Raw genomic sequence first — 26,248 nt, 5'->3', positions numbered from 1 at the left:
CTTTTAATCACAAATACATAATTTATCTAACCACGAATGAGATTCTGTAAGATCTGAATAAATGTATTAATTTAAGTACAAGTCTATGGTGTTGTATGGTAAAATGATTGAGGGTCATAAGAAGTGAGAGATCTGACTACTATGAGGTGTTGGGGAGTTTTCAACACTTTTCAGTAGCCAGCCTCTGAGACAGCGTTAATTTAACTGTAGTTCATTGTGCTAGAAAGTAAGCATTTCACTGTACTTGTGCATGTGACAATAAAACATGAAACTTGAACCTTGCTGGTGTCACCACACAACAACAGAGTGTTAACAGGAAGTCTGCGTCTCAAATTGCACCGTAGTCCCTATATAGGGCTCTACTTTGGACCAGAACCCACAGGAATAGGGTGCCATTTGGGACACAGGAGTAGAGGGGTGGGCATCTGTATCTGTAAGGACGGGGTGAGAATTACAGGGAGGAGGTGAGATTACATTTGCTATTAAAAGAAGGGAATACCAAATGAGAGAGAGAGAGAGAGAGAGAGAGAGCGGGAGAGAGAGAGAGGGAGAAGCAACCTAGTCCACACTCTGGTAAGGTTGTATTTCAGATTACATTGTGCAAATGTTCCTTTTTTTTTGCTTTGCATTCGTTTTTTTTAAAGGAGCTATACATATCATTGTTGCATTGTAATTTCAGAAAATGTCTTTAATATATCTATGGTAATAGTGGAATGATAGTGTTTCACAATATTTATTCATTGGGGCACACAAAATTGCATTCTAATAGTGCATTCTTCTTATTGGGCAACAAACGACGGACTTTTGTTGTCAAATTGACCGGGGCAAGCAAATCTTTTGTTGTCAAATGGGACAGCTGATTGTTCCATAGGCTGTGGCACTTTACAATCGGTTAGCGCGCAGAGCCACTCAAATTAACAATCCGTCAGGGCTCGGTATTTATGAATCACCAGCCACAGTCAATTTGAGAACAAGAGATTTGTTTTAATGTCATTCAGAGCATATTGCTATAGACTATGATCTCAGATAATTTACCTGGTGAAATAAAGGTTAATACAATTGATTTATTTATAAATGCATTTATTTAAAGGAAACTGTTACTGATTGAGTTGTTTGTTTTAAGGAAACGCAGAATCAGAGGAAGCCAAGATGAAGTTTGTCAGCCTGATTGTGATGATGTCACTACTTGGGACAAACATGGCTTTGACATTCCACAGAAGTACCGGTAAGAGAGTTGCATTGATTACAGTATGTGTTTTGATCAGGGGCACAATTTTGATTTTAGAAGTGGGGAGACATTACTTTTGGGGAGACATAACTTTTAATTAAATCCAGTCAGATAAACACTCCAAACAGCCTCCCCGACAGCTCGGAGGCGTCCGTATGGTCCTAAAGCAAACCGTTGCCTCATTTAGCAAAAATGCAGTCCCCCCCCCCCGTGCCCGTCCCCCCCCGTCCCCAGTGAAAGTTGCACCCCTGATTTTGATGATAGTGCTGAAAGTTTTATTTAAATTTTTCATGATGATTATCGACCACACGTTCTAAAAAATAATCTGTTTTAAACCTGAAAATGTGCTTTCCTCTTTCATGTCCAAATGAAAATGAGATGCATTCTTTACACAAATGTAGTAACTTACAGTATTTTTTGTTGCAGTAGATGTTATTGGTTATTAGCAGTCATAGACTGAATGTCACACCCATTTACAATGATAGATTATGATCAAATAGTAAAAGCCTAAACTAACACAATACTTTTAATATAATACAATGTTAAAATATGCAGTATATACTAAACAATGACAATATTGAGGCAGCAGGTAGCAGCCTAGTGGTTAGAGAGTTGGGCCAGTAACCGAAAGGTTGCTAGAACGCATGCCTGAGCTAACAAGTTGAACATCTGTTGATCTGCCCCTGAACAAGGCAGTTAACCACACTGTTCCTAGGCTGTCATTGTCAATGAGAATTTGTTCTTAACTGATTTGCCTGGTTAAATAAGAGGTCTTAGGTAGGCATTTCTTAGGCCCCTGGGCTATATGGTGTGCGCATTGATCAGTTTAGTGAATTATGGAATGGGAGAGTTCTGTTAGCCGCCTGTGAGTGTCATAGGAATGTTCAGCTTGTGGCTGTTTTCTCAGTACATAAGGTCCCAGGAGAGTAGTGATTCCATCATTGTCCCCTAGGTGGCGATGATGCTCCAGTGTATCTCCAGGATGAGACTGCAGCGTGTGACATGCCCAAAGCCTGTGACCTGAAGAATTATGAAGACTGGTACAGGCTGGGCTCCTACTGCATCAAGTACTTCAAGGCTGCCCTCAACTTCACCGAAGCGGAGGTAAACAACATTCCATATAACAGGAGAACGACATTATAACATGATCAAAGCATGTTACTGCTCTACCTGGAGTCAGTCAGCCTGTCCATTCCAATACAATGGCAATACAGTGAAGTGAAGGTTAAACCCAATGTCTTAATTAGAGGTGTCTTCTAATGTATTCATCTTACTCCCACTGGCGGACTTACCATTAGGCAGAAGAGGCAATTGCCTCAGGCCTCACATCATTTGCAGGCCGTCATTGTAAATAAGAATTTGTTCTTAGCTGACTTGCCTAGTTAAATAAAGGTTAAATAAAATAAATAAAATAAAAATCAAGAAGCCTCATGACATGGGCATAATTAAAATAAATAAATATAAATATTTTTCCGCTGAGGCCCCCCCCATGCTTTGTTTGAGGCATAATAAATAACAAAGTAAATAAAAAAATCTGCATCAAAATGTGTCTAAACGAGAGATTTCTGTGTTTTTGCATTGCCTGGCTGAGGTAAAGTTACAGGAGACATCTCGAAAATCTGTCTTCTCACAAAAATGTCTGTAGCGTCCAAACGGTTTGGCCTAGAAAATGTATATGACCCCTCTATGGAAACATAAAACAGTCATGAACACAAAGGTGTTTGGGTTGCTCTACTGTTCGTCCCCCCACAAGTGTCACGGGACTCGGTAAACGGTAACATGGTAAAAAACATTAGCATTTTTTCCTGAGCTTTCTTAGTCCTATATCTCTCAGATCTTCCTTTTAATTTAATGTTGACTATATGTTTTTCCATGTATGAATATGTTATTCAATGCATTTCTATGGGCTAATAGCAGTAAGGCCAAATGCAATGTTTCATCAAATTATAACAACACCCCAAAAATTATACTTACAGGGGTCCTAATATTCTAGATCAAATATCGAAATTATCCTTGGTATAACCATCTTAAAACAATTCCAAATGTTAGCTTAGTAGTAATCTCGCGTTGTCATATGTCCAAATCAAGTCGCTGTCACAACCTCCAGGGTTGTGGAGTAACAGATTACAAAAAAACAGTAACTGTAATCCATTACGTTACCAGCTAAAAGATTGTAATCAGATTACATTAAAATAAAATGTCAGAACCTGGAGGAAAAACGCAATTCTGATTCGTCAGAAGTCTATACACAAAATCGACATGCATCAACTTATTTTGATCATCAACATCTGACCTTTTTAACCTGTCTCTCCTCTCTGGGGAGGTTCGCGTTGCTTGGGAGGCAGCCACAGTGCATCCGTTATTTAAAGGGGTAGATCAAACTGACCCATTTCTATTTTGGCCTCTTTATCAAAAGTGTTGAAAAAACTTTGTAAATAATCTACTGACTGACTTTCTTGATGTCTATAGGATTCTCTCTGGCATCTGGTTTCCGCTCAGGTTATGGATGTGTCACTGCAACCTTAAAGGTCCTCAATGATGTCACCATTGCCCTTGATTCTCAGCAATGTTGTGCTGGGATTTTTATTGACTTGGCCAAAGCTTTTGATACGGTAGACCATTCCATTCTTGTGAGCCGGCTAAGGAGTATTGGTGTCTCTGAGGGGTCTTTGGCCTGGTTTGCTAACTACCTCTCTCAAAGAGTGCTGTGTATAAAGTCAGAACATCTGCTGTCTCAGCCACTGCCCTTCACCAAAGTAGTACCGCAAGGCTCGATCCAAGGCCCCACACTCTTCTCAATTTACATCAACAACATAGCTCAGGCAGTTGGAAGCTCTCTCATCCATTTATATGCAGATGATACAGTCTTATACTCAGCTGGCCCCTCCACGGATTTTGTGTTAAACTCTCTACAGCAAAGCTTTCTTTGTGTCCATCAAGCTTTCTCGGCCCTTAACCTTGTTCTGAACACGTCCAAAACAAAGGTGATGTGGTTTGGTAAGAAGAATGCCCTTCTTCCCACAGGTGTGATTACTACCTCTGAGGGTTTAGAGCTTGAGGTCACCTCTTACAAGTACTTGGGAGTGTGGCTAGACTGTACACTGTCCATCTCTCATATCAAAGCTGCAGGCTAAAGTTAAATCTAGACATGGTTTCCTCTATCGTAATCGCTCGTCTTTCACCCCAGCTGCCAAACTAACCCTGATTCAGATTTATAGAATGGCAGGCAAGGGTGCTCTCGCGGCTAGATGTTCTTTACTATGAGGCTATCAGATTTGTCACCAATGCTTCTTATAGGGCACTGCACTCTATACTCTTCTTTGAACTGGTTGTCTCTGTACACCTGTCGCAAGACCCACTGGTTGATGCATATTCATAAAACCCTCTTAGGCCTCACTCCCCAAGGACGCCTGGTTTTCGACGAGGCCTTTTGACTCGAAGGGGATACAATTCACATTACTTCAATAAAACGATAGGTGCTGCTGATAATACTGCCATCGTCGTCGAGGCAGAGGACATCTATGTGTAGCCCATATCTGATGCTGGTATGACATGTCATACATGGGCAATTATAGCAAGACAGTGGCGCTGTTTCGCTTGCTTGGATGCTTTCTCCGGTGAGATAGTTTCAGCCACTTGTGAATTGAAGGAAATTTGGCAGGTGCACAGCTCAGACGCTAAGAATTATTTTGGATAAACGTGCGAAGTTAACCTTCTTTTTGAAGTGATTTGTTTACCAATCAGATAAAACATCATGACTGATTGTGTTCATGGCACATTAAAAGGTAATGCATTTTTATAGTTAATTACCCATGAAAAGAAAATGGTGCATGTGCATAAGAGTGGCCTCTGACTGGCCTCTGCCTTGGGCTCCAAGTCACTACATCAGCACCTGCTTACTCGCTCTCTCTCTCCTTCCTCCCACTTTCTCTTTCTCTCTCACTAATTCACTCTTTCTCTTCCCACCACCTATTTCTCCTCTTCTCTCTCATCCTTCTCAGACACAGTGCAGGTCTGCTGCCCCCGGTGGCCACCTGGTGTCGGTGCATAACAGTCAAGCCAACGACAACCTGCTTTGCGTGGTGATGAAGAACAACCGCAAAAGCCCTCGCATCTGGCTGGGAGGCTTCGAACTCTTCCAGGTAGGAGAGGAAGAGTGATGGATGGAAGGAGTGATTAAGACAGGGCGGATAGTGGGTGGAGGGAGGCAAAGTCATGTGGGAGGAAAGAGTGACATGGGGAAAGAGAGAAGCTTTGCAGCACAACATTTAACATTGAACATATGATTGTCGTAATATCTACATTTACAGTATTCAGACCACTTGACTTTTTACACATTTTGTTACGTTACAGCCATATTCAAAAGTGGATTCAATTGTTTTTTCCCCTCATCAATCTACACACTACCCCATAATGACAAAAACAGTTTTTTAGACAGTTTTGCAAAAAAATGGAAATATCACCTTTACATGAGTATTCAAACCTTTTACTCAGCACCTTGTTGAAGCACCTTTGGCAGCGATTACAGCCTCAAGTCTTCTTGGGTATGATGCTACAAGCTTGGCACATCTGTATTTGGGGAGTTTCTCCCATTCTTCTCTGGAGATCCTCTCAGGCTCTGTCAGGTTGGATGGGGAGCGTCGCTACACAGCTATTTTCAGGTCTCTCCAAAGATGTTCGATCGGGTTCAAGTCCGGGCTCTGGCTGGGCCACTCAAGGACATTCAGAGACTGGTTTTCATCAAGGATCTTTCTGTAGTTTGCTCCGTTCATATTTCCCTCGATCCTGACTAGTCCCCCAGTCCCTGCTGCTGAAAAACATCCCCGCAGCATGATGCTGCCACCACCATGCTTCACCGTAAGGATGGTATTGGCCAGGTGATGAGTGGTGCCTGGTTTCCTCCAGACGTGACGCATTGCATTCAGGTCAAAGAGTTCAATCTTGGTTTCATCAGACCAGATAATCTTGTTTCTCATGTTCTGGGAGTCCTTTAGGTGCCTTTTGGCAAACTCCAAGCGGGCTGTCATGTGCCTTTTACTGAGGAGTGGCTTCCGTCTGGTCACTCTACCATAAAGGTGCTGCAGAGATGGTTGTCCTTCTGGAAGGTTCTCCCATCTCCACAGAGAAACTCAGAGTGACCATCGGGTTCTTGGTCTCCTTGGTGGTTCTAAACTTCTTCCATTTAAGAATGTTGGAGGCCACTGTGTTCTTGAGGACCTTCAATGTTGCAGACACTTTTTGGTACCCTTCACCAGATCTGTGCCTCGACACAATCCTGCCTCATAGGACAATTCCTTTGACTTCAAGTGGGAACTTATATAGATAGGTGTGTGCCTTTCCAAATAATGTCCAATCAATTGATTTTACCACAGGTGGACTCCAATCAAGTTGTAAAAGCGTCTCAAGCATGATCAATGTAAGCAGGATGCACCAGAGCTCAAATTTCGAGTCTCCTAGCAAATGGTCTGATTATTTATGTAAATAAGGTATTTCTGTTTTATATTTTGAATACATTTGCAAAAATGTACAAAAAAATGTTTTCGCTTTGTCATTATGGGGTAGTGTGTGTAGATTGATGAGGAAAATGTTTTATTTAATCCATTTTAGAGTAAGGCTGTAACATAACAAAAAATGGAAAAAGTGAAGGAGTCTGAATACTTTCCAAATGCACTTTACATTTGTTTTTATCACCTCCGGTCTTTCTATCACTCCCCTCTCTCTTCTTCTATCCACATTTCTCTCTCTACCTCCTTCTCTCAGTCTGGTAAGTTTGTGTGGACTGACGGCTCCAGCTGGAACTTTGAAGCGTGGACCCCTGGGGAGCCCATCTCCCGCTGGACGAGCCGCGAGGACTGTGTGGAGATGAACTGGAGCAGTAAGAGATGGAAAGGGGGAGGGGGGGGGGGGGGGGGGGGGGATGGATGGATGGATGGTTTTTACTTGCAATGGCTGTGATATGTGTTTGTTTTCACCTACCTTGGTTGAATGCACTGGCTAACAGCTGAAATGACAAAAACGTGAAATAAACATTTCTTGGAAGGTGGTGGGAAGAGATGGTATTTTGAACTCACATTTGAACTTCTGTTTGTCTCTCTGTTCTCTCTGTGTTTTTGTTCTCTATCGCCAAGAAATTGGGAAATGGAACGACCACACGTGTTTCACCAAGAAGAGCTACGTGTGCTCCTTCAAGAACAGAGTTTGAGGACAAATATCCACGCTCACATACTTAGTATGAAGCAGCAATGTATTGGGCATGCTTTCTCCAGTGGTGTGTTGGTATAGACTGTGTGTCTGTTTAACACCAACCCAGTCCCCTGCTCCTCTCTCTTGGGTTGTGACCGAAATGACACCCTGTTCCCTATAGAGTGCACTACTTTTGACCAGAGCCCCACGGGCCCCCTGGTCAAAGTAGTGCACTATAAAGGATAGGGTGTCATTTTGGACTCAACCTGCTCCTTTCCCCAACGACCCCAACCCACAGATCTCCCACGGTGAAACCAAACCACATAGAGATGTGCCTGCTTTTAGCAAACTGAAAAATGCATTAAAAAATATATATAAATAAAGAGTGTTAAGCAAGTAAACAACTGGAGTTTTTGTTTGTCTGTTCCTAGCAGGATTTGAGTTTCTGGCAGAATCAAACCAGAATCTAAATTTAAGTCACATACTTTTATTTAAGTAGTGGGTAGACTTTAATACTTTGTAGAGGTAGGAGTTCAAATACAATAGTCCATGCAGAGTTAACGATTGCACATACAACCTCCACTATGAAAATATTACAGGTAAATTACAGGTTCATGTGAAATATAAGGAATATTACAATGCTATATATACATGCATTCTCTATCCGGGGTGAAGTCTCCCCTAGATACAGATCTAGGATCAGCTTCCCTATCCCCAATCCTAACCATAACCTTTAGTGGGGAAAATGTTAAACTGATCCAAGATTAGGGTCTATGGGCAATATCAACCTAAACCTACATTTGCATCCAAACTTTCCAAATTGCCACCACCCACCCCTTTCCCCCTCAAACACTCCATTCCATTGGCTGTCCGTTAGCCGTATTGCCCAATGGAAAAGGCCCCTGAGTCGTTTGACTGCTTCTCTACTCCAATGAACTCCCTACTCCGATACAGCCCATTGCTGGATAAGGAGTTCTCGATCTGCGTGTCTGACACCTAATGGAGTAATGATAGATTGGGGGGAGAGAGAAAATTACTTTATTGAATTTTATACACTTGAAGAACATGAGGAGCACATCACAGTCAAGCGACTCCTATTTTCCACTTAAGTCAAATTTTCAGTTAGTCTTTAGTTGATATTAAAGCATGATTTAAGTGGAAGTTAGGATTTTACCCTTAGTTTCAACTATTCCTCTGGGCCGTATGTATCAACTCTCAGAGTAGGCTTACTGATCAGTTTTGCCTATTAGATCACAATGAATAAGATCATGGGACAGGGGTAAACTGATCCTAGATCAGCACTCCTACTCTGAGATGCGGCCTCAGGCATGCAAAGGCTGATATCTATATCACAGTTAGCAGGGTTGGTGTCACGCCTCAAACTTTACCTCCTCAAACTTCTTGGCCTTGTAATGCTCTGCTCCCTTCAGGAAGTTCAAGAGTATGATGTCACAAAGCACGGTGCCCTGGAACCAATCCAAGGCAGAGAAAGAAAACAAGGTTTGTGGAATAGAATAGAATGGTATTGAAGAAATTAGGGGAGAAGAAAGAAAAGAAGAGAATAACTATTTTCCACAGAAATTACTTCAGTTGGGGAGACAGAGACACATATGACACAAAGACATTTTCGAACTAGTCTACAGAGACTGTGTGGATAATATTATTATAAAGTTAAGAGACTGAAGGTGGAACAGATATGTTTTAATTTAAAACTAGCCTAGAGACGATGTGGATACTTTGTGGATAGAAAGTAGCAACTGAAAAGAAGGGCTCACCACTCCAACTGACGTAAAGGCAGCTACCATGTTGATCAGAGTCGGGATCATGTTAAACTTCCCTGCCTATAACAAACAAATCAAGTACTTTACAGAAGTAAACACACGCACACACAATCAACCACACACACCCAACCACACACAACCAACCAACCAACCAACCAACCAACCAACCAACCCCACACACACACACACACACAAGCAGACATACATAAGACCCCCCCTCATCTAAATAACACATGCAGTGGGGAGAACAAGTATTTGAAACACCGCCGATTTTGCAGGGTTTCCTACTTACAAAACATGTGGAGGTCTGTAATTGTTATCATACGTACACTTCAACTGTGAGAGACGGAATCTATAACAAAAATCCAGAAAATCACATTGTATGATTTTTAAGTAATTAAATTGCATTTTATTGCATGACATAAGTATTTGATACATCAGAAAAGCAGAACTTAATATTTGGTACAGAAACCTTTGTTTGCAATTACAGAGATCATATGTTTCCTGTAGTTCTTGACCAGGTTTGCACATACTGCAGCAGGGATTTTGGCCCACTCCTCCATACAGACCTTTTCCAGACCCTTCAGGTTTCGGGGCTGTCGCTGGGCAATACAGACTTTCAGCTCCCTCCAAAGATTTTCTATTGGGTTCAGGTCTGGAGACTAGCTAGGCCACTCCAGGACCTTGAGATGCTTCTTACGGAGCATCCCCAAAGAATGATGTTTCCACCTCCATCTGTGTGTTTCGGGTCGTTGTCATGCTGGAAGACCCAGCCACGACCCATCTTCAATGCTCTTACTGAGGGAAGGAGGTTGTTGGCCAAGATCTCGCGATACATGGCCCCATCCATCCTCCCCTCAATACGGTGCAGTCCTCCTGTCCCCTTTGCAGAAAAGCATCCCCAAAGAATGATGTTTCCACCTCCATGCTTCACGGTTGGGATGGTGTTCTTGGGGTTGTACTCATCCTTCTTCTTCCTCCAAACACGGCGAGTGGAGTTTAGACCAAAAAGCTCTATTTTTGTCTCATCAGACCACATGACCTTCTCACATTTCTCCTCTGGATCATTCTAGATGGTCATTGGCAAACTTCAGATGGGCGTGGACATGCGCTGGATTGAGCAGGGGGACCTTGCGTGCGCTGCAGAATTTTAATCCATGACGGCGTAGTGTGTTACTAATGGTTTTCTTTGAGACTGTGGTCCCAGCTCTCTTCAGGTCATTGACCAGGTCTTGCCGTGTAGTTCTGGGCTGATCCCTCACCTTCCTCATGATCATTGATGCCCCACGAGGTGAGATCTTGCATGGAGCCCCAGACCAAGGGTGATTGACCGTCATCTTGAACTTCTTCCATTTTCTAATAATTGCGCCAACAGTTGTTGCCTTCTCACCAAGCTGCTTGCCTATTGTCCTGTAGCCCATCCCAGCCTTGTGCAGTTCTAAACTTTTATCCCTGATGTCCTTACACAGCTTCCTGGTCTTGGCCATTGTGGAGAGGCTGGAGTCTGTTTGATTGAGTGTGTGGACAGGTGTCTTTTATACAGGTAACAAGTTCAAACAGGTGCAGTTAATACAGGTAATGAGTGGAGAACAGGAGGGCTTCTTAAAGAAAAAAGGTCTGTGAGAGCCGGAATTCTTACTGTTTGGTATGTGATCAAATACTTATGTCATGCAATAAAATGCTAATTAATTACCTAAAAATCATACAATGTGATTTTCAGGATTTCTTTTTAGATTCCGTCTCTCACAGTTGAAGTGTACCTATGATAAAAATTACAGACCTCTACATGCTTTGTAAGTGGGAAAACCTGCAAAATCGGCAGTGTATCAAATAGGGTTAGGGTGGACCCACATAGGCAATTAGACTCATGCAAACCACAGACGTACATGTTCTCACACAGACACATGTATACTCTAATCATCCCCCATCACACAGAAACACACACAAAGCATTAAAAACACTCACATTTCCATTGACCAGCACATCAAACCTGATGGCATAGGCCTTGAGCAGAGTACGGTAATCTGTCCCGTTGTCCATCTTGTAGTACTTAGCATACCTATCAGCACAACATGGACAGAGAGTAAGGACATGAGCAATGCACATGGCTTGTACCAGGGGGACATGCCTCTCAGGGCTCACCATACAGATACACAGTGGTGGAAAGTACCCAATTGTCATACTTGAGTAACAGTAAAGATACCTTGATAGAAAATGACTCAAGTAAAAGTGAACGTCACCCAGTAAAATCCTACTTGAGTAAAAGTATAAAAGTATTTGGTTTTAAATACACTCAAGTATCAAAAGTAAAAGTAGAAATCATTTACAATTCCTTATATTAAGCAAACCAGACAGCATGAAATGATGGATACCCAGGGGGACGCTCCAACACTCAGACATCATTTACAAAGGAAGCATGTGTTTAGTGAGTCCACCAGATCAGAGGCAGTAGGGATGACCGGTGATGTTATTTTGATTGGTGTGTGAAGTAGACCATTTTCCTGTGCTGCTAAGCATTCAAAATGCAATGAGTACTTTTGGTTGTCAGGGAAAATGTATTGAGTAAAAAGTACATCATTTTCTTTAGGAATGTACAGTGTAGTGCAGTAAAAGTAAAAGTAGTCAAAAATAGTAAAGCAAAGTACAGATACCCCTTTAAGTAGTACTTAAAGGGGTATCAGAAAAATATATCATCATGAATAAGGAACTATGAAAATAGTTCAAATAAACCCTATTCCATCTATGAAAACATTTGTCACGGAAATAGATTATTTGCAGTTTGACACAGATAAAACGGAGGTCATTTACACTAAATCCATTAATAATAGGGATATTTTAGGTGTGTCACCTAATTATTCTTTTTTTTTATACAAAAAAAGGTTGACAATCACTGATCTAGCTTAAAGCCATTTACTAACCATTGGCAACCCAATTTGAAGAAGACAAGGCTCTGATCATTGACTAATCGCTCCCAACCCATAGGAATCCCCACCCATTTGACTACTTTAAAATGGTGGAAGTCCTCAATGGCAGTGTCCATGCAAAAAATGGGTTATATCAATCTAGAGCTCTTTATGCATCTCTATAGGGCTCACTCTCTAAAGGCCAGAGGTTAGAGGTCAGAGGTCATGGCTACCTGAAGTTGTACCCGGGAGAGACGCTGTTCTTCTCTGACATGGCGTCCAGCCGGGTGAAGGAGTAGGAGGGGTTACACTCATCCTCTGACTTGTCCAGGTCACACATCCAGCCGATCTTTATACCTATTACCCCTCCCTGTAGGAAGTGGTTGACATACATTTAGAAAATCTCTTTGCTACTTTGTGAGAGTGGGAAAAAGACAGAATATGAATGTAGCCTAAAGGGGAAGGAGTGAATATAGCCGAAGGGGAGGAAAAAGAGCGAAAGAGAGCATAATATGTGAGTATATAAAAGACTAGTATGGATGGAAAGAACTGTGGATAGAAATGACAGGAGGCTGCTAATAATGGTCGGAACGGAGCAACTGAAATGGAATCAAACACCTGGAAACGTGTTTGATGTATTTGATACCATTACACTCATTCTGCTACAGTTATTAACACCAGCCTGTTCTCCCCAATTAAGGAAATATACTAGTATGAATAATCCCAGCAAAAAAATAAAACGAGAGCGGGAGGGACCGGGCAGGCACCGTGTTATGCTGTAGAGCGCACGGTGTCTCCAGTGCGGGTGGATAGCCCGGTGCGGGCTAGAGTAGGCATAGAGACAGGTAAGGTTGGGCAGGCTAGGTGCTCAAGAGCTCCAGTGCACCTGCACGGTCCGGTCTATCCAGTGCCACCTACACGCACCAGCCCTCCGGTGGCAGCCCCCCGCAGCAGGCTTCCTGTGCATGTCCAGAGCCCAGTACTCCCTGTTTCTCCTCCCCGCACTCACCCTGAGGTGCGTGTGTCCTCCGTTTCTATGTATGGCCTGATATGGTTCTCAATCAGAGGCAGGTGTTAGTCATTGTCTCTGATTGGGAACCATATTTAGGTAGCTTGTTTTGTGTTGGGGTTTGTTTCCTGTCTTTGTGTTCTCTGCACCAGATAGGACTGTTCCGGGTTTTGCAACATTTGTTGTTTTTGTAATTATGTCCATGTTTAGTTTCTCATATTAAAAACCATGAACTCTAACCACGCTGCATTTTGGTTCTCCTCTTCTTCGACGGAAGAAAACCGCAACACCCATGCTTGTTCAATGAAACATAAACAATTAATGAACACGCACCTGTGGAACGGTTGTTAAGACACAAACAGCTTACAGATGATAGGCAATTAAGTTCACAGTTATGAAAACTTAGGACACTAAAAAGGCCTTTCTACTGACTCTGAAAACACCAAAATAAGAGTGGAGTAACATCTCACAGCAAGAACTGGCAAATCTGGTGTAGTCCATGTGGAAGAGATTACTTTTATTTTTGATTTTGACCCCCCCTTTGTTCAGGGACACATTATTCCATTTCTGTTAGTCACATGTATGTGGAACTTATTCAGTTCATGTCTCAGTTGTTGAATTTTGATATGTTTATATGTTAAGTTTACTGAAAATAAAGGCAGTTGACAGTGAGATTACTTTTTTTTTTTGCTGAGTTTTTGTACCTGGGAGTGAAACACTGTACCTTCTGTGCCAGAGTGGTGAAGTTCTGGTGTGCATAGCGGATAACGTCCCCCACCCTGAAGATGGGGCAGTAGGTGTTGTTCTCATGGTCAAAGTTACACGCCTTGATGTACTGAGGGGTGATGGTTGGCAGGAAGTTACCCCTGAGACACACACACACACACACACACAGACACACACACACACACACACACAAACATGAGAGAGAGGAGACCAGTTAGAGTTAAATTATCGCTATAAATTATCGTAATCACCAATGTCTTCATCATTGTCATCGGCATCTTCATCAACAACATCATTATCATCAACATCATTATCATTATCAAAATCATTTTCAACATCATTATCAACACCATTCTAAAAATCATTATCACCATCAACATCAGTATTAGCATTAATATCATTATCATCACCATCATTAACATCATTATCAACATCACCATCATTATCATCATCAGCAACATCATTATCTTCATCATCTTCAACATTATTACCATTATCATTATCATCATCATCGACATCAACAACATCATTATCATCATCATCATCCTCACTTGGTGAAGTTGAAGAGGGGGAAACGAATGCTGTTCTTGATGAAGATGGTGAAGTTCTCCACCTCCATCATAGGATGCCTGAGGGAAGGTCAGAAAGAGAATCATGTTCCTTCATCAACACTCAAACACACTCGCACACACACGGTTACCCACGTCTTGATGTAGTCAATCTCCGCCTGGCACCAGCCTCTGATCTCACAGGTATTAAGGGTGTCGTTGAAACGTACACACCTGCCCGTCGGAAGACCTGAGGAAGAGAGGGAGGGAAGAGAGAGAGGAAGAAGGAGAGAGGATATAAGACACAGAAAAGGGGAGGACGGATAGGGACAATAAATGACAAAGATCAAAACATTATTCTGGGAGAAACGGTTTGGCAAATTCTGTAACATCTTCTGTCTTCTTAAGAACATACAATAAGAAAAGGAAGAGAAAAAGTTGATCAGAAAAAGAGGAGAAACCTCACCATTTCCCCCAGGCTTGTTGAGGAACTTAGTGCAGTTGTTGTCGTGCGTACACTTGTATTTCATCTCACTCTGTGTATCACACATAGTACAGAGTTAGAGTAACACACAGAGGCAGACGGACGGACAGACAGACAGACATCAAGACAGACAGAGAGAGAGAGACAGACAGAGAGACAGATAGAACCAGGTAGACAGAAAGAGACAGAGAGAGAGAGATAGAGCATGTGGGGGGGGGGGACCACAGAGGGCCAATGGGAGAGTAAGTGTGAGGGGTCTCACTTCAGGACAGTATCCCTGCACCTGGTTCTCTGTGGTGATGAGTTTGGTGATGATGCAGAACACAGAGGCCCCCTGTCAGACCACACACACACACACACACACACACACACAATAAAAAAACACTCCCATTTTTATTGACCAGCACATCAGGCCTGATGTCATAATCCACACATACCTAGGTATCAATATTTGGTGTCCATTTTAAGTATTAAGTGACGTTCACAGGGCTTTTAACAAATACATTACCCACAAAGTGCTTACAACAACCCAGATATAAACAAAGATTGAGCAAGCAGGGAAGACAGAGGCTATACAACAACTATACATGGCTCCTTGGGCTGTCTATCAATGCCAATTGCCAACATTAACATAAGGAATCCAAAAATCTCAGACCATAGTTTGTGTGTGTGTGTGTGTTGCCTGTCGGTGTGTGTGTCCTGTGTGTGTAAGTGTGTGCTTGGGTATCTACGTGTGCACATGTGTGTGTGTCTGTGTGTGCGTGCATGCACGCGTACAAATGTTTGCGTGTGTTCGTGTGTTACCTGAGAGGGGGTGACGTACTCAGCTACGTCCATGACTCGGTTGTTGTACAGTCCAAAGCCTTTGACTTTGGTCATGACCGACGACTCTATAGCCGTGTCTCTGATCTGGTACGCCTTCTCATACACAAACACCCACCTAAGAGAGGTGCAGGAGAGGAGAGGAAGTAGGAGAGAGAAGAAGAGAGAGACGGGTTGAGATAACACAATGGGAAAATCATTCAATCCCGTTTTCCCGTCTCTTCCTGTCACGTATAGAGTACTAATGAATGATCTATGAGTCTTTAAAGTCAAGCCTTTTATTGGGCTGAAAGAGATCCTAATTAACAAACAAGAGATTTATAAGATTCAGCTCCATAAGCACAAGACTTTGAAAAGATGTTTGGTTGAAAAGACGTTAAAAAGACGTTAAAAAGACGTTAAAAAGACATCTGTTTGGTTAAAAAGACGTTAAAAAGACATCTGTTTGGTTAAAAAGACATTAAAAAGACATCTGTTTGGTTAAAAAGACATTAAAAAGACATCAGTTTGGTTAAAAAGACGTTAAAAAGACATCTGTTTGGTTAAAAAGACGTTAAAAAGACGTTAAAAAGACATCTGTTTGGTTAAAAAGATGTTAAAAAGACGTTAAAAAGATATCTGTTTGGTTAAATAGACGTTAAAAATACATCTGTTTGGTAAAAAAGACGTTAAAAAGACATCTGTTTGGTTAAAAAGACGTTAAAAAGACATCTGTTTGGTTAAAAGACGTTAAAAAGACATCTGTTTGGTTAAAAAGAGGTTGAACATACATTAAGTCTTTCTTATGAGAAATGTGCACCTGACTGGAACTGTGCGGAGACCTTTTTCCTGTTTCTCCATTGAAAAGACGTTGAAAAGACGTCTTTCAACCAATTCCTCTCACTGGGAGGTCCAAAATGTGAGTGATAGAGCGATACTACTGACCCGATGAAGTAGGTGATGATGAGGAGCTGTACGACGCGGTTGATGATCCCGATGGTCCAGCTCTTCACCACCACCGACTTGGTGGTCTCGTAGGTGAAGAAGTCTGTGATACACGTCCACATCCTGACGTCGAGGCAACCCAGGACACCCAATAAATCCAACTTGTGTCTGTCAGTGACCCAAAGTCACAGCAAACAATCCACAGAATGCCTCTTCAGAGAGTATGTGTGACTTAGGTACACCCCCAAAAAACTAAAGGCGAATCCCAAGATGCGTTGGTTTCCCTACATACTAAAACAGTTATTTGTTCCAAAAAAGCAATCTGATCATTGTCTTTGCTTCTTTCAAAAAGGTTCAAGTAACAGATTTGTCACTGGTGAAATAGTGAAATGGTAAACATCCTTACTCTCTCCCTCTCCATCTCTTTCTTTACCCCCTCTCTCTTTCTCTTTCTGCTTATTGTCTTTCCTCCACTTATCAGATTGACTCTCTCGGCAATGTCTCTCAACCCCTCTATCTTTCTTTCTCCTCTTCTGCTTCCCCTAATACACACACCCACACATACACACATACACACACTATTTGACATCCATTACACCCCAAATCACATCAGATGAATGACATTTCACTTAAATCTAACGGAAGTTATCTATATCTAAGTATGAACATCTGCATTGAGCTGGTCACTTACACAGAGATCCTTTGAAATTACTACATTCTATAAGTAATTTTATGGCAATTTATGAGAAATGACCAGGGGGAATATTGGCTCCTGATGGGCCAAGAAGGAGGAAGTAGACAGACCCCGCCCCCATCACTCAACCTCTCCAATCCACAAAGCAGGGACACTTAGATTTTTTATTATTATTGACTAAATCTACTAACTCGATCTGTGATAACCCTTTACTTGAGGGAGGGAGGGAAGGAGAGAGATGGAGGGAGAGTGGAACAATGAGGGAGGAAGTGATTGAGGGAGGGGTGGGGGAATAGGTTTGACAGAGAGTTAGTACACACACACACATACACTTAAACACATACACACACTGAAACTGAAAAGATGGAGAAAAACACTTGAGAGTTAAGGAAGAGGAGATTAATTTCCTGAGTGATGCCAGTCAGTCTGTCAGCATCCTCAGTAAAAGTACAAAGTAAAATACAATCCCATTACAATCAATGACAGACCCAATGCACGCACTCGCAAGCGCACACACATACACTAACATTTAAAGAGTAGTAACCTTGATTGTTAATTTCCTCATCTGTTGTCTTTGACCCTTGACCTGAGGTCTAGAAGTCCATGACCAAAGCTACTGCATGTATGTTATATAGATCAATTTTTATATACATTGATTTTACCCGATGTTTCAACTGTGTCTGCATCCAAAATGGCACCCTATTCCCTATATAAGGCCCTACTTTTGACCAGGGTCCATTGGTCAAAAGTAGTGCACTAGGAAGGGAATAGGGTGCCATTTGGGATGCAGTCCTGGTCTTTTACCATGCTCATCGAAAGATGAACATATAACCTAACGTACGGCTCCACCACTTTTCAGACTTATTTTCATTATCTCTAGCATCATACCAGTGTCTACATATCTGGAAACGTTTTGTAAAAAAAAAGTAAAGTTAAAAAGTTTTACATCATCAAAAGTTGAACTATTTAGTGATTTTCAAACACTATGACATTCGTGGTGACGTGGGGAGTAAGAAAATACCCTCTCTCTGGCTAGAAACTCGTTGCAGGTTTTGGAAATCACCGTTTTTCTTCATTTGAATCCTATCCTGTGATGTCACAGAGAAGCATTTTCTAGAACCTTTCATCTCATATTTTTTAACCACGCTCTGTTTTCACATATGGTGACACTGGTTTGGTGCTGGAGATAATGAATAAGGTTGAAAAGTTGCTGTCACACCCTGATCTGTTTCACCTGTCCTTGCGATTGTCTCCACCCCCTCCAGGTGTCGCTTATTTTCCCCAATGTATTTATCCCTGTGTTTTCCTGTCTCTCTGTGCCAGTTTGTCTTGTATGTCCGAGTGTTTTTCCTGTGCTCCTGCCTTTTCTATTCTCTTTTTGCTAGTCCTCCCGGTTTTGACCCTGGCCTGTTTCTAGACTCTGTACCCGCCTGCCTGACCGTTCTGCCTGCCTTGACCTCGAGCCTGCCTGCCACTCTGTACCTCCTGGACTCTGAACGGGTGTTGACCTTTTGCCTGTCCACGACCATTCTCTTGCCTACCCCTTTTGGATTAATAAACATCTAAGACTCTGCCTTCTGTGTCTACATCTGGGTCTCGCCTTGTGCCCTGATAGTCACCCTTTAATAATGAATAATAATTGATTGCATTTATATGGCCTTTTTCCATAGACTGAAGACAGTAGACTAGAGATTAAGGCAGTATCTCTGGATTTTACATATGTATACATTATAATATATTTTAATTGTGTAGCGCTTTTCATTCTGGACTTGTCTCAAAGGTCTACGGAGGGGAAAAAATATATTTATATTCAATAAAACAACAAATTTAGAATTAAGGCAGGTAAAATAGCAATAGTGGGCTAGGTGCTAAATATCGTCAGCGTAGCAGTGGAAGTTGTTATAATCTCTGAGGATTTGGCTGAGAGGGAGCCTGTCAATTAATAACAGGATAAGCCCCAGCACTGACACCTGTGGGACGCCACATGTGACTGCAGACTCCTCTGAATCTGAGTTTCTCCAATTCTTCTCTGCAGATCCTCTCAAGATCTGTCAGGTTGGATGGGGAGCATCACTGCACAGCTGTTTTCAGGTCTTTCCAGAGATATTCAATCGGGTTCAAGTCCGGACTCTGGTTGGACCATTCAAGGATATTCAGAGACTTGTCCCGAAGCAACTCCTGCATTGTCTTGGCTGTGTGCTTAGGGTCGTTGTCCTGTTGCAAGGTGAACCTTCACCTCAGTCTCCGGTCCTGAGCACTCTGGAGCAGGTTTTCATAAAGGTTTTCATTCGTCTTTCCCTCGATCTTGACTAGTCTCCCAGTCCCTGCCGCTGAAAAACATCCCCACAGCATGATGCTGCCACCAACATGCTTCACCACACCATGCAATGTTTCCTCCAGATGTGATGATTGGCATTCAGGCCAAAGAGTTCAATCTTGGTTTCATCAGACCAGAGAATCTTGTTTCTCATGGTCTGAGAGTCCTTTAGGTGCCTTTTGACAAACTCCAAGCAGGCTGTCATGTGCCTTTTAGTGAGGAGTGGCTTCCGTTTGGCCACTACCACAAAGGCGTGATTGGTGGTGCTGCAGAGATGGTTGTCCTTCTGGAAGGTTCTCCCATCTCCACAGAGGAACTCTGGAGCTCTTTCAGAGTGACCATCGGGTTCTTGGTCACCGCCCTGACCAAGGTCCTTCTTCCCAGATTGCTTAGTTTTGCCCAGGTGTCCAGCTCTAGGAAGAGTCTTGGTTGTTCGAACGTCTTCCATTTAAAAGTGGTGGAAGCCACTGTGTTCTTGGGGACCTTCAATGCTGCAGACATTTATGGGTACCCAGCTCCACCATCACCCTTGCAAACATCCAAGCACACTTGACGTAACTTCCGGTCACAACTTGTAGACTTGTTGTTTACGTGCTGCTGTGCGGTTTGTTGCTAAACTTACTTTTCTACCTGCTAACTTTACAGTTTTTACTTTTTAATTACCATTATATATTTGAAATCTCGCTCAACTTTTTTCATTCAACTTTTTCACCCTGGACGCTTTATCTGGACGTGGTTTGTCAGGACCTCCACCAGCCGAAGCTAAGTATTAACATTAACATATGGGAGAACTATCACCCTTTGTCGAGGATAGGTGTGCTGCTAGCCCAGCTTCAGACGCAATCGTTAGGCAAGGGTAATTTAAGTCTAGGAAAGTATGAAACAGTGACTGTGCCACAAATAACTACAGATAGTAGTATAAATCCCCAACACAGTCCGGACAATTTTTCCATGGCTTCTGGAAGGAAATGCTGTAGGAATGCTCAACCGGTGTAGCTCATTCAGTCAACAGAAACTTTCACAACCGGTTCTCCCCATTGAGCAACAGGTCGGAGTCAGAGGCCGAGCCTTCTCTGGTCTCTCCTCCTCCCGTTACGGGGTCTGAGACACCGAAGCCTCCCACCATTAGCTCTGAAAAATTGAAAACGCAAGTCATTAGTGACTCCATTACCCGCAGTATTAGACTTAAGACGAATCATCCAGCGATCATACACTGTTTACCAGGGGGCAGTGCTACCAATGTTAAGGCTAATCTGAAGATGGTGCTGGCTAAGGCTAAAACTGGCGAGTGTAGAGAGTATTGGCACAGATAGATGAGAACATCTTTGGTATAGGGATATTGTTATCCACGTCGGCACCAATGATGTTAGGATGAAACAGTCAGAGCGCAACATAGCTTCAGCGTGTAAATCAGATTTAAAGATTTGTCGGCATTGAGTAATTGTCTCTGGCCCCCTCCCAGTTAGGGGGAGTGATGAGATTTACAGCAGAGTCTCACAACTCAATCGCTGGTTGAAAACTGCCCCTCCCAAAAGATAGAATTTGTAGATAATTGGCTCTCTTTCTGGGACTCACCCACAAACAGGACCAAGCCTGGCCTGCTGAGCAGTGACCGACTCCATCCTAGCTGGAGGGGTCATATCATCTTATCTACCAACATAGGCAGGGCTCTAACTCCACTAGCTCCACAATGAGATAGGGTGCAGGCCAGACAGCAGGCTGTTAGCCAGCCTGCCAGCTTAGTGGAGTCTGCCACTAGCACAATCAGTGTAGTCAACTCAGCTATCCCCATTGAGACCGTGTCTGTGCCTCAATCCAGGTTGGGCAAAACTAAACATGGCAGTGTTCACCTTAGAGATCTCACTGGAATAAAGACCTCCTCCATTCCTGTCATTATTGAAAGAGATTGTGATATCCCACATCTCAAAATAGGGCTACTTCATGTTAGATCCCTCACTTCCAAGGCAGTTATAGTCAATGAACTAATCACTGATCATAATATTGATGTGATTGGCCTGAATGAAACATGGCTTAAGCCTGATGAATTTACTGTGTTAAATGAGGCCTCACCTCCTGATTACACTAGTTACCATATCCCCCGCGCATCCCGCAAAACTGCGTTTTCGTCTTTTGAGCTTCTACTCATGAAATCTATGCAGCCTACTCAATTACTTTTACTTTTTACTAGCTACTGTTTACAGGCCTCCTGGCCATATACAGCGTTCCTCACTGAATTCCTATCGGACCTTGTAGTCATGGCAGATAATATAACTTTTTTTGGTGACTTTAATATTCACATGGAAAAGTCCACAGACTCACTCCAAAAGGCTTTCGGAGCCAGTGGGCTTTGTCCAACATGTCTCCGGACCTACTCACTAAATGTTGTGGATCTTAATGTTTGTCCTCATAATTCTGGACTATCGGACCACCATTTTATTAAGTGTACAATCACAACAAATAATCAGCTCAGACCCCAACCAAGGATTATCAAAAGCCGTGCTATAAATTCGCGGACAACCCAAAATTCCTAGATGCCCTTCCAGACTCCCTCCGCCTACCCAAGGACGTCAGAGTACAAAAATCAGTTAACCACCTAACTGAGGAACTCAATTTAACCTTGCGTAATACCCTAGATGCAGTCGCACCCCTAAAAACAGAAAAGATTAGTCATAAGAAACTAACTCGCTGGTATACAGAAAATACCCGAGCTCTGAAGCAAGTTTCCAGAAAATTGGAACGGAAATGGCGCTACGCTAAACTGCAAGTCTTCCAACTAGCTTTTAAAGACAGTACAGTATCGAAGAGCCCTCAGTGCTGCTCGATCATCCTATTTTTCCAACTTAATTGAGGAAAATAACAACAAACCAAAACAAATGTTTGATACTGTCACAAAGCTAACTAAAAAGCAGCATTCCCCAGGAGAGGATGGCTTTCACTTCAGCAGTGATGAATTCATGAACTTCTGTGATGAAAAGATCATGATCATTAGAAAGCAAATTACGGACTCCTCTTTAAATCTGCGTATTCCTCCAAAGCACATTTGTCCTGAGTCTGCACAACACTGCCAGGACCTAGGATCAAGGGAGACACTCAAGTTTATTAATTCTTTATCTCTTGACACATTGATGAAAATAATCATGGCCTCTAAACCTTCAAGCTGCATATGTAACAGTATAACTTTTGCCCCGACCTGGGCGCAACCAGGGACGCTCTGCACACGTCAACAGTCACCCTCAAAGCGTCGTTACCCATCGCTCCACAAAAGCCACAGCCCTCAGAGCAAAGCAAATGAAAAGCGCTACACAATTAAGTGACGTCACCGATTGAAACGCTATTAGCGCACACCACCGCTAACTAGCTAGCCGTTTCACATCCGGAAACATACTGGATCCTATTCCAACTAAACTACTGAAAGAGCTGCTTCCTGTGCGTGGCCCTCATATGTTGAACATAATAAACGGCTCTCTATCCACCGGAAGTGTACCAAACTCACTAAAAGTGGCAGTAGTAAAGCCTCTTGCAAAAGCCAAACCTTGACCCAGAAAATATAAGAAACTATCGGCTTATATTGAATCTCCCGTTCCTCTCAAAAAATGTATAAGAAGCAGTTGCGCAGCCACTTACTATCTTCTTGAAGACAAACAATGTATATGAAACGCTTCAGTCTGGTTTTAGACCCCATCATAGCACTGAGACTGCACTTGTGGTAAAGGTGGTCAATTACCTTTTAATGGCGTCAGACCGAGGTTCTGCACTCTCACCACATTCTTTTGGAGAGATTGGAAACCCAAATTGGTCTACACGGACAAGTTCTGGCCTGATGTAGATCTTATCTGTCTGAAAGATATCAGTTAGTCTCTGTAGATGGTTTTTCCTCTGACAAATCAGCTCTAAATTTCAGTGTTCCTCAATGCTCCGTTTTAGGACCACTATTGTTTTCACAATATATTTTAACTTTTGGTGATGTCATTCGGAAGCATAATGTTAACTTTCACTGTTATGCGGACGACATGGTGAAGCATGGTGAAACATGGTGAAGCCCCAAAATTGCCCTCCCTGGAAGCCTGTGTTTCAGACATAAGGAAGTGGATGGCGGCAAATGTTCTACTTTTAAACTCAGACAAAAGAGATGATAGCTATGGGTTCCAAGAAGCAAAGAGATATTCTGTTGAATCTGGCAATTCATCTTGATTGTTGATTGCGTTACTCTGGACCCTGATCTCTCTTTTGACAAACATATCAACACTGCTTCAAGGACAGCTTTTTTCCATCTACGTAACATTGCAAAATCTGAAACTTTCTGTCCAAATATTATGTAGAAAAACCTATCCATGCTTTTGTCACTTCTAGGTTATACTACTGCAATGCTCTACTTTCCGGCTACCTGGATAAAGCACTAAATACACTTCAGTTAGTGCTAAACACCGGCTGCTAGAATCTTGACTAGAACCCCAAAATGTTATCATATTACCCCAGTGCTAGCCTCTCTACACTGGCTTCCTGTTAAGGCTAGGGCTGATTTCAAGGTTTTACTGCTAACCTACAAAGCCTTACATGGTCTTGCTCCTACCTATCTTTCCGATTTGGTCCTGCCGTACATACCTACACGTACGCTACGGTCACAAGACGCAGGCCTTTTTACTGTCCCTCGAATTTCTAGGCAAACAGCTGGAGGCAGGGCTTTCTCGTATAGAGCTCCATTATTATGGAATGGTCTGCCTATCCATGTGAAAGACGCAGACTCGTCTCTTCAGTAGGTCCTATGATTAAGTGTAGTCTGGTCCAGGAGTGTGAAGGAAATGGGAATGGAAAGGCACTGGAGCAACGAACCGCCCTTGCTGTCTCTGCCTGGCCAGTTCCCCTCTCTCCACTGGGATTCTCTGCCTCTAACCCTATTACAGGGGCTGAGTCACTGGCTTACTGGTGCTCTTCCATGCCGTCCCTAGGATGGGTGCGCCACTTGAGTGGGTTGAGTCATTGACGTGATCTTCCTGTCCGGGTGATTATTATTATTTGACCATGCTGGTCATTTATGAACATTTGAACATCTTGGCCATGTTCTGTTATAATCTCCACCCGGCACAGCCAGAAGAGGACTGGCCACCCCTTATAGCCTGGTTCCTCTCTAGGTTTCTTCCTAGGTTTTGGCCTTTCTAGGGAGTTTTTCCTAGCCACCGTGCTTCTACACCTGCATTGTTTGCTGTTTGGGGTTTTAGGCTGGGTTTCTGTACAGCACTTTGAGATATAAGCTGATGTACGAAGGGCTATATAAATACATTTGATTTGATTTTGATTCTGTTATAATCTCTACCCGGCACAGCCAGAAACACATTTGATTGATTTGTTTGATTGGTTCCCTTCCCCAGATCTGTGCCTCGACACAATCCTGTCTCGGAGCTCTGCATTCGACCTCATGGCTTGGTTTTTGGTCTGACATGCACTGTCAACCGTGGGACCTTACATAGACAGGTTTGTGCCTTTCCAAATCATGTCCAATCAATTGAATTTACCACAGGTGGACTTCAATCAAGTTGTAGAAACATCTCAAGGATGATCAATGGAATTTCGAGTCTCATAGCAAAGGTGCTGAATACTTATGTAAATAAGGTAATAATAATTTTTTACTTTTAATACATTTGCAAAGATTTCTCAAAACCTGTTTTCACCTTGTCATTATGGGGTATTGTGTGTAGATTGATGAGGATTTTTAAAACAAAAAGTGGAAAAAGTCAAGGGGTCTGAATACTTTCCGAATGCACCGTATTTCTTTGTTTTGAAATTGATATATCTTGAAAACTTGATCGCTGACATGTCAAACATTTTGGCATTTTTCAACAATGGACTTATGAAAAAAAATGCCAAAATATTGTTTTGGGGTGTTTTTTCTTTATATTTCCTCAGGTTGAGGTGGCCTAGTCATTAAGAGCGTTTGGCCAGTAACTGAAAGGTCACTGGTTCAAATCCCTGAGCTGACAAGGTGAACAATCTGTTGATGTGCCTTTGAGCAAAGCACTTATCCCTCGTAGCTCCAGTAAGTCTCTTTGGATAAGAGCATCTGCTAAACAAAGGAATTTAATGGGCCTTTTTGGGCATTAAAGCGGTCAGAGATAGTGTCGGGGGGTGGCAACAGTGTCCTAGTCCAAATTACAAGCATTGTACGACGGATTGTACGTTTGTTTTTAAGGCATGACCCTGTTAAGTATACAGTACACCATAACCCTCTGGGCTAAGAGAGAGACCGATGCTAAGTCCCCAATTACACGCTATAGTCCCTGGTCGAAAGTAGTGCACTATATAAGGAATAGGGCGCCATTTGGGATGCGCCCAGAGAGTTATATTTCTCATAATGATGATTGTGGCGCCGTTAGAAAATACAGATACTAGGAAGTTCTTTCCAACTTGTTATTAGATTTCCTTAGAAATTGGAGAACGAGAGAGAGGGGGAGAGAAAGAGAAAGACAGCTGGGGAGAGACTGAGAGAAAGAGATGGAGAGAGAAAGGGAATTGACCTAATAGATGATAAATAAAACTCATCCACACCTTCAATTAGATTACCTAGTAAGTGGTCTGAGAGGAAGGAGAGAGCTAGAGGGCTGGAGAGGACAGACAGAAGACGAAGGAGAAGGGGA

General features: G+C 42.6%; 2 protein-coding genes across 7 annotated transcripts; one reads left to right on the top strand and one right to left on the bottom strand.

The window, feature by feature from the left end:
• The first annotated feature begins 411 nt into the window (after positions 1–411).
• On the top strand, positions 412–7,807 carry LOC110534434 (lectin). 2 transcript variants are annotated; one of them, XM_036934585.1, is made up of 6 exons: positions 412–573; positions 1,124–1,225; positions 2,181–2,332; positions 5,230–5,370; positions 6,989–7,103; positions 7,357–7,807. In XM_036934585.1, exons 2-6 carry the CDS (start codon positions 1,150–1,152, stop codon positions 7,428–7,430), a joined length of 558 nt encoding a protein of 185 aa, XP_036790480.1. In that variant the 5' UTR covers positions 412–573; positions 1,124–1,149; the 3' UTR covers positions 7,431–7,807. The 2 variants fall into 2 exon arrangements, with proteins under 2 accessions (XP_036790480.1, XP_036790481.1); XM_036934586.1 differs by having other exon boundaries at positions 555–573; positions 1,133–1,225.
• Positions 7,808–7,888: 81 nt separating this feature from the next.
• LOC110534941 (P2X purinoceptor 3) lies at positions 7,889–18,469 on the bottom strand. 5 transcript variants are annotated; one of them, XM_036933563.1, is made up of 12 exons: positions 18,324–18,469; positions 15,667–15,802; positions 15,125–15,196; positions 14,845–14,914; positions 14,535–14,628; positions 14,382–14,459; positions 13,829–13,970; positions 12,329–12,465; positions 11,158–11,251; positions 9,187–9,252; positions 8,800–8,877; positions 7,889–8,407 (listed from the first exon to the last, which is right to left on the bottom strand). In XM_036933563.1, exons 2-12 carry the CDS (start codon positions 15,739–15,741, stop codon positions 8,285–8,287), a joined length of 1,029 nt encoding a protein of 342 aa, XP_036789458.1. In that variant the 5' UTR covers positions 15,742–15,802; positions 18,324–18,469; the 3' UTR covers positions 7,889–8,284. The 5 variants fall into 5 exon arrangements, with proteins under 5 accessions (XP_036789458.1, XP_036789457.1, XP_036789459.1 ...); XM_036933562.1 differs by lacking the exon at positions 18,324–18,469 and adding an exon at positions 17,847–18,244; XM_036933564.1 differs by lacking the exon at positions 18,324–18,469 and adding an exon at positions 17,300–17,421.
• Between the last annotated feature and the right edge of the window lie 7,779 nt (positions 18,470–26,248).

Source organism: Oncorhynchus mykiss, chromosome 10, assembly GCF_013265735.2.
Source record: "Oncorhynchus mykiss isolate Arlee chromosome 10, USDA_OmykA_1.1, whole genome shotgun sequence".
NCBI lineage: Eukaryota > Metazoa > Chordata > Actinopteri > Salmoniformes > Salmonidae > Oncorhynchus > Oncorhynchus mykiss.
The sequence above is the reverse complement of the archived record's forward strand: the minus strand, read 5'-3'. Positions and strand labels throughout refer to the sequence as shown.

Excerpts from the sequence above, each read along its gene's own strand:
- LOC110534941 (XM_021619847.2), bottom strand. The coding sequence starts at position 16,730 with ATGTGGACGTGTATCACAGACTTCTTCACCTACGAGACCACCAAGTCG. Across the intron at positions 15,803-16,608 it reads ATCATCACCTACTTCATCGG|GTGGGTGTTTGTGTATGAGA; the intron begins GTCAGTAGTATC and ends CACCTCTCTTAG. Across the intron at positions 14,460-14,534 it reads GAGATTGACTACATCAAGAC|GCATCCTATGATGGAGGTGG; the intron begins GTGGGTAACCGT and ends ACCTTCCCTCAG.
- LOC110534434 (XM_036934585.1), top strand. The coding sequence starts at position 1,150 with ATGAAGTTTGTCAGCCTGATTGTGATGATGTCACTACTTGGGACAAAC. Across the intron at positions 2,333-5,229 it reads TCAACTTCACCGAAGCGGAG|ACACAGTGCAGGTCTGCTGC; the intron begins GTAAACAACATT and ends CATCCTTCTCAG. Across the intron at positions 5,371-6,988 it reads GAGGCTTCGAACTCTTCCAG|TCTGGTAAGTTTGTGTGGAC; the intron begins GTAGGAGAGGAA and ends TCCTTCTCTCAG.